General features: G+C 34.7%; 1 protein-coding gene across 1 annotated transcript; it reads left to right on the forward strand.

The window, feature by feature from the left end:
• The first annotated feature begins 3,805 nt into the window (after nt 1-3,805).
• On the forward strand, nt 3,806-12,684 carry LOC147400276 (ArgH (DUF639)). Its single transcript, XM_086445901.1, has 10 exons — nt 3,806-3,965; nt 6,132-6,366; nt 7,347-7,448; nt 7,623-7,792; nt 8,884-9,017; nt 9,147-9,324; nt 10,609-11,161; nt 11,490-11,602; nt 11,710-11,953; nt 12,231-12,684. The coding sequence occupies exons 1-10, from the start codon at nt 3,895-3,897 to the stop codon at nt 12,444-12,446; spliced, it is 2,016 nt and encodes a 671-aa protein (XP_086302027.1). The 5' UTR covers nt 3,806-3,894; the 3' UTR covers nt 12,447-12,684.
• The last annotated feature ends 813 nt before the right edge of the window (nt 12,685-13,497 follow it).

Raw genomic sequence — 13,497 nt, forward strand, 5'->3', positions numbered from 1 at the left:
GATCGTATGACACGCGGGACTTCCACGCAGCTTGGCTCGAAGACTTCAGTCAACGTGGGTGTAGGCTGGGGATTGGGAAGCACTAGACACCCTTCCTACAAGGTGTATAATATTCCTTTCTTAGGTTTCTAGAAGGAAACATCAAAAGTGGAGGTCGGTCATACTCCCTTATTACAGAAATGTCACTAAGCTAATAGATATGTCTTGGCATGGGGCTAACATGTGTCTTTAAGCTAACAGATATGTCCTAGCATGGGGCTGACATGGCTTCATAGTGAGCTTTACATAATATTACATGGGTGTTCCTGGGTGACTCTGGGGCGAGCTACACCTAAACTCTAAGTATCAGAGTACATGGCCGTTACACCAAGACTTAAGCAAATTTTACATGGGACCTTGGTTAACTTATTGACTCTTGTAATTTTGGCTTAGCCTTTGCTTTAGGCAAGGTTCAGACAGTTGGTTTGTTAACATTGAAATTTATGCACTTGAGTACTAGATTTTCTTAAGGGGAATTGACACTTAGACCCCTCCTAATCTCTTATATTCCAAGAAAGCTCAACATAAATTTTTGTTTCTACCATTGCATTAATGCTAGGTTAAGTTAGTAAGTGTGTTTTTAAAATAACTGTACATTTCTCCAAATCTTGATTCTCCCACCAAATAACAATTACCTTCTTATTCTAAGTTTGTTGAGATACAATCTAAGATAATTGATTATTAAGGTCACCCCATTGCACAACTTAAAGTCATTCTCCAATAAATTTATGTAAATTGATGAAGTCCTCCCACCCTTAGACAAAGTGCATACCATTGCTATCTATTTCATTAGAGCTTAACCACTTTCAAAGGGTTTGGATACCTTTGTGCATCCAAAAGAATTATCTAAAATCTTGCGAGTTTTTACACTCTTATCCCTTGATCATCGTAATTGATAAGACTCAAAGAGGAGCAAAAAACAATCAATGACACAATGATGGAAAGCAATTAAGGTCATTCATTGAGTTTTTATTGAAATTAAATTGAACTCATGGATTTTGGACCTTTAGATCTCAAAGGATCTCCCAAGGGCCTATAAATAAAGGACTTATCCAAGGTAAAAAAGAATAGGCAAATTTAAGTCTCAAAATAATGTCCAAATAATCTCTCATACATCCTAGAAGCTTAGAAAAAAAATAAAGAAAGAAAGAAGATCAAGGTGGGGAGAACATTTAATTTGTTATTTTTATTACTTGTACCACCTAATCCCACTTCTACCTTCTCACTCTAATCTCTTTACTTTCAAATTTATTCACTTCAATGAATGTAATGTATTTTCTTTTATTTTTCAATGGCTAAGAAGAAGAGAGTAATTCCTCTATGTGAAGTAATCTTCCCCTTTTTAAGTCCATTAGAAGTTTCCTAGGGAACATTTAGTTAATTTCTTGCAATAGTCTTCAATTATTTACTTTTCAAGCACATTTAAATTCAAGCAAGTAATATAGTTTACTTTGTTATGGTTAAGGAGGAAGAGAGTAATCCCTCCATATAAAGTGATCTTCCCCTTTTTAAATCGATAATAAGTTCCTTGGGTAACATTTACTTTTCAATGTTTTTTATTTTCGTTTATAGCTTACTTGCATTGCATGGTAAGCACTCTTAATGGCTAATGAAGAAGAGAGTAATCCCACCATGTGAGGTGATCTTTCCTTTTCTAAATCCATAACAAGTTCCTTACGGAATACTTGCATGCATCTACTTTGCACACATCACATTACTTTTGTTCTAAAATGCAACGAGTCAAAGTGTTATCCTCGTGGATTAACATTTAAAACTTCAAGCCTACCACAAAAAAAAATAATAATAATAATTAATTAAACAATTCCTTAAGGACACATTCTTAACACTTTTGCACACACTCACATTCTTTTTATACCATCCATTCATACATTGCACCCTTTTTCAACTCCAAAAAATCTCAAAAAATAGTCTTATTCTTCATTTTTTGCCAATACTTGGTAACCATCAACTTGAGAGTGAGATGAGGTACGTGCCTAACACCTTCCTTATCTCACACCCAAATCTCTTTACCCTTAACCTCTAAGGTTATACCAGATACGAATCACCACATCTTTGAAAAATAGATTTTCAAAACTTCTTTTATGGTGTTCATTCACACCTTAAACACTTTAAATTATGGCGACTCTCAAACCTATGTAGACGAGGTTTAAATCCTAAAACTCTCACATGTCTATAGTTGGGATTGGGAGACAACTATTTGTTACAACATTTTTTAAGTCCATTTGCCGTTTATTTTAACAAGGCATGACGACATCCGACGGTATTGTAAAAAAACAATGAAAAAATGGGTGACATATGGGTGGTGTAATAAAAATCATTGTAACAAATAGTTTTCCCTTGATCCAGACTCATATAAGTTACTCAAGCCTAAATTGGTAGGACAGCCGATAGAATGGATCATACCCAGAATCTAACTTTATAACTTTAGATCTAGATCAAGGATTTGATTGGAAAAGATCTTCTTAGAGTCGAACAATCTTCCAATTCGAGTGGAACTCAAATCCAATAACATGTGAAAAGGCATAAGAATTATGTTATTTATTTTGTTTAAACATATGAAGTTCACTTAGCTAGATTTTATATATCAAATTGAGTATGATTCGATCAGATCGATCCAATCTAATTGTTTTTGGATCTAGTTTGGAGCCTAATATTGAGTTTCGATAAAATACGACCCAACACTTATCAAATTAGTTTCAAGTCGTATTCAATCCTTAATGAATTGGTTCAAGACCTGATCCAATCCAAACTCGGTCCCCAATGAATAACCGGCTCACAAATTATTCTCTGTTGGTGCTTTGGATTTATTAGTTTTGTATAGAATCAGTCTAACCTCGAACTGGTCGAACTCTAACCTATACCCTAAACAGTCTAGCCTAGACCCTTCATCCTTGGATAAAATTCATCGAATAAGGAATTAGTGGATTAAATTGACGAATTAATCAATTATTCTTCAATTAATCGCAAAACATGGTAAAATTTTAATTTTTTCAACATTCAAATGTGAAGAAGAATTTAGACTCTTAGAGAGTCTGAAATGATAGGTTTTTTTTTAATTTAGAAGAAACCCAAACACATAGTGAATTTATACAAATTAACCACATTGAATCCCATCAAATATTTACCCAAGTTACTATCCTTGGATATGTACAAATCAAACCAAGCGATAGTTCGTCAATCACGGTATTATTGAAAAAAAATCAATTGATTTTGAATTGATCTTTTTGACCTAAATTCTTTGATTCGTGCTGGGGTGACACAAAGGTGATAAAATGATGTAGTGTCACATACATTATCATAGATGCTTTTCTGCAAGATATTTGTAAAAAGCATCTATGGTTATGTGCACACCACGACATCATTTTTGTCATCTTTGTGTTTCCGTTTCCGTTTGTGTCATTCCAGCATTTTCCAAATTCTTTTTTTTTTCATCGATACTCCATCAAATCCTCTCTTTTTTTTTATTTATTTTTTTTTATATAAATTGAATCCACCTCGTAATTTACAAAACTGCCTTTGTTAGTTACCAAATGATCTTTGTATGATTGACGTGGCAAACACCGAGGAGCCTGTGAGCAAAAAGTTTGTAAAGAAAAAACCGACTCGTCGATGAGAGTATTTAATATCGAGTAGTGCTAGAGTGACTGCCGTTGCTTAACGTGGCATTAGAAGACACGAAGCATGAGTTGCATGGCATGGCATCCACTTGTCCAAGTGTAAAAGGAACCACGTATCTATTGATAGAGAAGAGAGCGAGTTCTTCTCAATCTGGGAAGGCAACTACTTCAAATCTCTCCATCTTCACTGCACCTCAAACCCCCAAAAATTACAGAAATGATGACAGCGACGAAGATGAAGAAGAATCTCTCCTCCATTGCCTACGATGTTCTCATCAGATGTGCACAGTAATCTCTCTCTCTCTCTCTCTCTCTCTCTCTTTAATTTCTGTGATTCTTCAAAGAAGATTCATGAGGATGTAAATGGAATTTTTAAGATTATTCCATGAAAACGGATCGAATCATCACTACATCCGTATAGAGGTTTAATCAGAATTTATTCTTGATTAAGATCCAATATAGTGTTTAATCAATCATAAAAGACCATTTATTCAGCAAGGATGATTAAGAAACAGAGAAGAAGAGATTCAAAACCTAATCGAAAATGGCGAGTCCAAAAAAAACATAAAGCTTTGGGAGATCGTAGATTCGTATTTTGAAGAGAAAATCCTAATGTCCAACATCGTTGGAAAACTTGGTGTACCCAAGGAATCAGTAATGGACCCTAGGAAACCTTAATTTTTAAATTTATTTTTCTTCCCATCTAAAGTCACACTCCCTTTGATCCACTTTTTGGTGAATATTTGAGATACCCCCTCGTGTTTTCGAACTGTTGACATTGCCCACCCCTTTACGGTTTACCCCAGCCTTGTCCAGTTATCTGAACTCTTAGATAAAATGTTTTTAACCGTTAAGATTCTATCTTCAACCCTTAAAGAACAAAGTACAAGGCAAGGCAAGGCAATGAAATGTTTGCTAGAATAATTAAGGGTTTTCATCAAGGGGTTATCTATATATATATATATATTAAGGGTTTTCATCAAGGGGTTATCTATATATATATATATATATATATGTATATATGTATGTGGGTCACACATAAAGAAAGCTACAACGTTTTTGTCTTATATGGGTAAAACGGTTTGGAATGGGCTGATTTGTTGTGAGGATGATCTCTATGGTGAGGAGATCATCCTTGCAAAAAATCAGCTCATTCAAAAACTTCTAACCCCATCAAAAGTGGTTTACAAAAAAATAGACGGTCCAAAATTCTTTAATTTGTAAACATGGACCTAGAAGTTTCAGAATGAGCTTATTTTTGGCAAGAATGATCTCCTTACCTTAGAGATCATCCTCACATAAAAATAAGCTCATTTCAAATCTTTTTACCCATATAAGACAAAACACGTTGTAGTTTTATGTGTATATGGATCCTGATCTTATGTATATGTTATGTTGAAACGAGGTTGTATAGATTAAAACTAGTTCACCATATTAGTTTAGTTTAGTTTAGTTGAAGAGAGGTTCAAGATTATGGTATTAGGTCATTTATCATTAGTTTATAAGAGAACACCTAGGTCAAGGGGGCATGCCATTAGTTATATCAAATATCCATTAAAATGTGGAGTATCTCTAAATCACAAAAGTGGATTTAGGTAGTTAGCCAACTCCTTCGAATTATAATTTCAGATGGTTTGATGCCAAAATTTCTGTGTTATAAATATTTTAAAAAAAATATAATCTTTGTTGACAAGAAGCACATAATAAATCTCATCTAAACACAAAATCCTCAAAGATAGTTCTTCTAAATTCCTCAAAAGTTTTTCTCCAAGAGAAAATCAACCCTAAATTGGTTCTATTAGTATAAAAATTTTATAGGTTAGCACAAAAAATCAAGATCATTTATATGAAGTTCAAATGAAAGGATAAAGATAAATTAGATATTCATCTAAATGTTTACCTTTTCCTAAAAAGGAAGTTTCAATGGTATGAAATTCGAAGGAAAGTTAATATAGTAAATTCTATGACATGACAAATAAATAATGAAATCGAATAAGATTTTAAAATGACTTAAATTTATCCATTTGTGTAAAAAAAAAGTTTTGTAATGAATTTATCTTTATACCCCTTTGATTTCAATGTTTAGACTGAATTCAACATTTTAAAACCAATACAAGTGTAAAAGTAAATTCAATTTTTTACATATTTTATCATGAAAATATTTTATAATCGTATCCGTTTTATGTAATTTTAGGAAAACTTTTATCTTCCGTATTTTCACCTAGTCTATTTATTTTTTTAATGTTTATGGCGCGGTAATTTCAACATCATACATGCCATTTTTGTCCTTCCCTTCCCTCTTTGTGTTCCTCTTCTTTTCTTTACTTTTTCTTCTTTTTTTTCTCCTTTTTCTTAAGCATTTAAATTGTTTAGAACAGTCTACATTCTGTGCATTATACAATGAACATGTTTGGATCACACCATGAATTCAGAAAACTAACATGAAATCTCCAGGACTTTCGACACCACACTAGATCGTCTAGTAGAAGAGTTTGAGACAAAATGGAAGCCCGAAACAAATGGTTATTCAAGGAAATTGGTGGAGTTTTGTAGTTCAAAAGTAGTGACTGAGATATGTTGCAATATAAAAGAGAGGATCACTGACGGATCATTTAGCCGGTTCACCTTCGATGTGATGCTTGCTTGGGAGAGACCGAGCTCCACAGACAAGAAATCCTACTCACATCCGGTTCGGCCTTTCCTTCTTTAGGAGTTAATGTAGAATGCTTTTGTTCATTTTCATTACAAGCAAAATTACACTGCTTAGTTGTGGTTGAAATTACTCCCATTTTGAATTTATCAAACCGACGAATTACAGAAATTTAAATTCTAGAATACTTGTGCCAACTATTGTTTAAAAACTCACCTATCAGAACAGGGTTGGAGTCAAGGTAGCTTGGCCCTTTTTAAGAATGTCTAGTTTGAGACTGGAACAAAATGTTAATCCCAAAACAATGAATGTTTCAGGATTTTTCTGAGGGCAACTCCAATTCGGATACCCATCTCCATACCCATTTATGGGTTACCACGTGCCTATGGATAGCCACTTTGGATATTCATGAGATATGCACTCCAGCCGTGCTACCCAAAAATCACAATCCTAGATATTTTAATATTTTTTCAATTCAACCCAAATTTCAAACTGTCTGAAATATTTTCCCTCCAAAATATGGGGAAGCATGTGGAGCTACCCATTTTGGGCGGTGAAAATCCAAAGACCCAAAATGGGTAGTGGGATTGGTAGCGTGTTGGAGACCCAAAATGGCAGTTTAGAGGGGGGTGGGTAGTGAGATAGGTCGTGCATTGGAGTTGCTCTAATCATTTTGGAATATCTTGGTCAAGACAATCTCTTTTTTTCTCCTAACGGAAACACTATCTTGGGACACAATTTAATTAAATCTTGGTTGGAGTTTTGTTACAGTTTGTCTTGGTCAAGGCATCTTGTTTTTTAAATGGGCTGACTTTAAACCATGGCACCAACTATATTCTTCTTTGACAATGCAATATCTTGAATAGTAATCTAAATCCAGTTTTGTCTTAATTCTAAGTCAACTTCCCTTCTTCAACATTCCTTCACATTCTTATACTTTTCAATTAGACCTATTATGTTTTTTTTTGGAAGGTAGACCTATTATGTTTTTCTTACTCATCACGCTTGCCTTTTTGTAGGAATGTGTTGCGAAAGAGAAAGAAGATGAAAAAGTATATCTAAGGGAGAGAGAAGATGAAGATGATGTCTCCCTTTTCTATACAGACGTCATGCCACTCCTTGTAAGGCATTGTCTTCTTTCCAAATATTCTTTAGTATCTAAATAAGTGTTGCTCTAAAGAGATCATCTTATCTCATCTGGGAATAGAAATTATACAAATCTTTTGTGATGAACGGGGAAAGTTTTTCCACTTTTTAGTTAAACCTTCTTTAACACACTTTTTTGGTGTTGTTAGGTTGATGATGAGCCATGTGTTGGGGAAGACGCATTTGTGTGGATGGGATCCCTAGTTCCTTTAGTGGTTGATGTTGTGAATGGGCGATTTACTTTTGAAATGCTAACAGCATCTACAGCTAATCGGCTCCATTTTCCTGCTTATGATAGATTTATAAAAGAAATTGACAAGTAATATATTCCTCTTGGCCTATTAACCTGTGTTCATTCTTTAACATTATCGATTCCATAGCACAAGCATACACAATATATATATATAGATAAAATAAAACACAATGATGGACCCCTCTCTGCTACAATTATGGGGGTATAAAGATTAAGACAAAGGGTTGGGATCAACACAACCCCACTTCATTGTCTATATATATATATATAGACAAAATAAAACACAATGATGGACCCCTCTCTGCTACAATTATGGGGGTATAAAGATTAAGACAAAGGGTTGGGATCAACACAACCCCACTTCATTGCCTTCCCTTATCCCCCCCCCCCCCCCCCCCTTCAACTTATCGCCTTTCCTATCCTCCCCACCTTTTTTAATAAATACCCCCTCTAACTTTTACTATCTTTCCTCATTTACCCCTCTTAATCCCTAAGAGTATGCATATGCCGTAGGCACAGGCAAACTCATATATGATCTTCTTGGTGTACCATGATAGCTCTTCTTAGGAACCAATAGGTCCACTCACCTTTTCCATATGTCATATGTAGAGCTACACAATTGTTCATATGAATAATAGTTCAGTTTGAAATTTGCTCACACCATCTAGGGCTATCCTAGACATTGGATTGGAAACATGAATCCTATGCTCCTATATTCAACTTTACTGAAGATCCACATCCATGGTTTAAAGTTCCATACCTTGGGAGGTTCAGCCGAGGTAGGATAGTCTCAGATTACATCAGAATGTCTGGTTGAAACAGTCTTGGTTTTCTCCAAAGCCAAACAATCCTTCAAAACGATATTTAAAATCTTAGAGCCCTACTTTTCTACTTCTAGATTCGTGAAATTCAAAAGTTGAACTTGAATATCTTTTCCTAGTTCAATCCATGTTATCCCCCCTCTCCTTAACTCTTCACTTTTTTAGATCCTTCAACTTATCCCAAACACTCCTCAATATTTCCTTTATTGATCCGAGTTCACATGCCCTAGCCATCTCAATTTTGATTTCTTTATTTCCTAATGAGACATTTGTAGAATCTCTTGTATGATTTCACACATGATCTAGGCTTCATTATTGGAGTATTTGAGTTTGTAGGTCCGTCGAGTATTTGCAGAAACTACCAACACCAACTGGTGTGGAGTTAGCGGAGGATGAAGTCATATTGCATATGGAAGGAACCGCAAGAACACAGAGGGTGGTGCGCCACATTGGCGGAACAAGTTGGCCTGGTATGTATCACCATTTTATCCAATCAACTTATATTACAAAATTTAATATAAATTTATTACTTAATTTGTTGATTGATATTCATCCCCTGTTTATTCCTATTTGCCTAATTGTTGATGTTGTTTTTCTAGGTAGACTTATATTGACAAATTATGCTCTTTATTTTGAGGCTTCGGGAATTGTATCTTATGAAGATGCATTGAAAATTGATCTTTCAAAGGACATTGATCACAATGTGAGCCGAACTTCTACAGGTCCTTGGGGAACTCCTATCTTTGACAAGGGAATAATTTACGAGTCCTCTCAATTGTAAGAATTCTTACAGTCTTAGTTAGGAATTAATTAAGCAACAGCATTATAAGGACACCAACCAGCTAGACTGTGTATACTGTCCACCAATAGCCTTACATGTGCAGTACATCTTATGAAGATTCATCTAACAATGCTTTTCCTTGAGTTGTCCTCCCCCCCACCTCCAAAATATATATATATATATATAAATGGGCACAATACAATGTTTATTTCCTTTCAAGGCAGCACTCCAACTATTGGGACAGTAAAGTCAACAATGTATTCACCTTCAAAGATTGTATAAAAAAAATAGAAAATAGAATGAATCTCATAGCATATCAATTATAATGAAACACTCAAAGTAGTACTTTCTTCAGTCGATTCCATTGTTTCCTCAATCAAGTTTTGCATGTGTGACTTCAATCTCGGAGAATATAATAAAAAATTAATTATTCTCTTATTCAATATCTTATGTGACTATCTTATATAGGATATGAGAATAAAATGTTAAAGATTAATTAGTAACACTAAAGAACAGAGCAGTAAAAATTGTGAAACTCAGTGAAAAAGGGATGACATGAAATGCCACTCAACTTAAATGTGTAAATCCAAACAAAACCAAGTGTACACTCATAATTATAACAAATTTATATAAATTATAAACTGAAGTAATGATATAAATTGACCTGCAATTACAACCGTAGCACACACGGCGCTTGCATGCTTGAAGGTCAAGAAAATGTCCTCTATTGTGCGTGCGGATGGGTGGGGGGAGTGGGGGCAAAACTTGGATCCCATGGGTACCCTTGAGAATCCTCTTTCCTCATTATAAATATATTTCCTTGGATTATCTTGCGTGGAACTGTCATGTGTCCACTCCCTTCTAAACAGGTTTCTCTTCCATTTCCTCTGTGGTACTAAAAAACTTTTGCATCATCAAACTTGAATTCAAGAAAAGACGATGAAATTTGTAAATAATACATTAACAACTGATTAAAAATTTTATAACCACACACAATAGATCATATGGTTGCATTATATATGATTTGGTTGCTTTAGTACACATTCTAGCCTAGTCGTTCCAATCATCAAAAGTAGCACATGTACAGCTACAACATTAGTAAATTATATGACAGCTAATCGAATACGAATTTGGAGTTTCTGAGTATGCTTTTGCATTTTTTTTTTATATAAAAAGAAATCTCTTCTATTTCTTAGATGTTTTTTTTTTTCCAAGTATCTTCTAGGGGAGAAAACACATACCTTGTTAAAGTATATGGACAACATTCACTAACTTTGCAGATCAGAGAGTTTGGTGTTGGAGTTTCCAGAGATGACAAGTTCAACAAGACGCGAACACTGGTTTAGTCTGATAAAGGAAATTATCTTATTGCACAAGTTCTTATCAAAATTCAAGGTAGAATCTCCAGTGCAAGCATGGGAGATGCACGCAAGGACGATACTAGCGGTTATAAGGCTTCATGCAGCAAGAGAGATGCTAAGAATATCACCACCAGTTCCCACTAGTTTCTTAATTTTCTCCTTGTTTGATGAGTTGCCCAAAGGAGATTTTGTACTAGAAGAGCTTGCCAACACTCTGAAGCAAGTTAATAGCATACAACCATGCAACGCTAGTTCTAGTCTCCGGGGATTGGACATGTTCCATCCTCATATCCCGAGTATAGAAGTTAAAGAAGAGGTCGAGGAAAGCTTAAGCGATCAAGCTGAGCAACTCTCAGCATTGGAGACTACAGTTAATCAAGCAAGAGAGGAAGGAAAGGAAGCCCTTATTGCCAATGCTAGTGTTGAATGGTTAAAAGAGGAAGGAATCACTGATAATTTCACTGTTCTAATGGTAAGCTATTGACTCCTTATGAAGGTTTTTCTATGTCATTAAGGGTCTGTCTGACTGCATAAGAAAATCAGCGGGAAAATGTAATTTGCTGACTAAAAACTGACTCTTGTTGACACTTTCTTCCTTGCAATCAAACACCAGAAAACATTTCCTCAAAAAATTGATTTTTGTTGAGAAAATAAATTTTCATCAATCCTACATAGATTGGTAATAGTTCTCAATGTTGTTCCTGGAATGTAACACGATGTCAAGATTTTTGGTTGTTTGACCAATTTAGCTAACTATATAAATCAATATAAAGGATGGTTCACTTGATTTGATTATGTAGGTGCTGCTAAGTCCACTTAAATGTGTGATACCATGGGCTCAACGAGTCCTTAAATGGGAGAGACCTTTAGAAAGCTTCCTTGTACTTGGCACAACGATGGTGATCATCTACAAGTAAGTTACATCTTAGTCTATAAATGTATTCAAACATGCTATAATTTATATTCAAGACATACATATATCTTCGAGGTATGAACTTGACAGTTTGTTGGGTGAGACAGGGAGTGGATAGGAAAGGCAATAGCTGCAGCCCTGGTGTGGTTAGTAGTAAAAATGATTAAAGCCAGATGTGAGAGAGTAAAAGATCGATTAAACGAGATGGTGGTGTGCACTTCCTCTAACCAGACGACAGTGGAGACCATTGTGAACGCACAACATGGGTTAAAATGTGCACAGGCCATGGTTCAATCCACAAATATTGCCATACTGAAAATCCAATCAATATTGATCTCAAAGGCCCCAAAGGTAAATAATATATGGCTAGGTATTTCTTAGATTGATCTTGAGCTTTATTGCTAAAGCAGACTATTTAAAAGTCAAAAAAAAAAAAATTAAATGGTACTCGTAGCTCAAAATTTGGACAAGACACGTATGAATGATTGATGATTCAAAAACTATGTAAGAGTATTTTGTTAGTTGTAAAGATTATATAGAAAATTGAAGCATTAAGAGATTTGATTCAGAATTCAAATCTTCATTTGGAATTCTTTGAAGGGTTTGATTTAGTCATCTTTGGTTGCAGCATGCGAAACAAGTGATGATGATGATGATTGGGCTGGCCATCTTATTAGCTGTGATCCCATTCAAGTTTATCATCATGGGTTCAGTACTCTATGTTTCCATCATGAGTTCAAAGCTTGGGAAGTACCTGGAAAATGACCAAGGCACGAGACGACTTAATGAGTGGTGGAACTCAATTCCAGCCATTCCCGTGCGAACTGTGGACAAGGCAGCTTAAAAGAATGGTAAAATTATGTCATTAAAAACTTTCCCTATATTTTGTACCTCACTTTTATATAAATATGTGGAGGACTGGCTTCATGTGGTGGAATAAGGATCTACGCTAATTTGTAACATAATATACATGAATGACCTATGATATCTTTCCATGGGCATACTTGTATGCAAGCAAACATATCCTCTACTTCTTGTCAAATGTGTGAGATCCTGTTTACCCTAATTCTGCAAAACTCAAATACTTCTGATTCCCATAGCTCACAAGCTCCAACAAAAGGATTGTTTACCTGCAGCCAAGTACAAGTGGTTGGTACTTAATTAAAAGTTCAAAATATGTTTTTTGTTTAGGACTCCTCAAAGGCATAATTTCTTCAAACAGTGTAGGTGAAGAAGATCTATTTAGGGCATAGTGACAAGTAGGTCACCCGAAGTGTTGGATCTGAAATACTGAATGAGCTCAGCAGTTGTAGCTTAAAAATAGTTAGCATCCATTCCTTGGTAGGAGAGCTAAAAGATTAGCTATAGTTTATGGACTTGTTACCTTAGTTGCTGATGGTATAGGAACCAGAACCATCCAAGTTGCACAATCCAGATCCAGAACACAATTCAACAGTAAAGAAACCAGTATTTAGAATTGAAATCTTAAACTAAATTTGATTCCTTGGGAGAGCTTCAATTTTTTCTTCTTTCACCTAGGGCACATGTCACCAATTTGGGATAACTTTAGAGAAAAAGATTATAAACCATGTATTTATAATCTAATTATAATAAGATTTATTCCAAATTTTAACGTAGTTTTGAGAAAAAATATTATTGAATACTTAAGCACAATAATATGTTTTCACACATAATTAGACATTTTATTATGAAAATAATTAAAAGGTCTAAACATCAACGTATCTGTTTGAGCGAGAAAAAAAAAACGTTGAAAAAAAATAAAAATTTAACATCAAGACATCATTATGGAATCCTACATAAAACAATGTACCAAATAACAAAAACTCAGAAGGCCAAAGAAATCAATCATAGACCTTAAAAAAGGGGTTTTTTTT

Source organism: Akebia trifoliata, chromosome 6 (genome assembly GCF_017979445.1).
Source record: "Akebia trifoliata isolate Shusen 1 chromosome 6, ASM1797944v1, whole genome shotgun sequence".
NCBI lineage: Eukaryota > Viridiplantae > Streptophyta > Magnoliopsida > Ranunculales > Lardizabalaceae > Akebia > Akebia trifoliata.

Excerpts from the sequence above, each read along its gene's own strand:
- LOC147400276 (XM_086445901.1), top strand. The coding sequence starts at position 3,895 with ATGATGACAGCGACGAAGATGAAGAAGAATCTCTCCTCCATTGCCTAC. Across the intron at positions 7,449-7,622 it reads CAGACGTCATGCCACTCCTT|GTTGATGATGAGCCATGTGT; the intron begins GTAAGGCATTGT and ends TGGTGTTGTTAG. Across the intron at positions 9,018-9,146 it reads TGGCGGAACAAGTTGGCCTG|GTAGACTTATATTGACAAAT; the intron begins GTATGTATCACC and ends TTGTTTTTCTAG.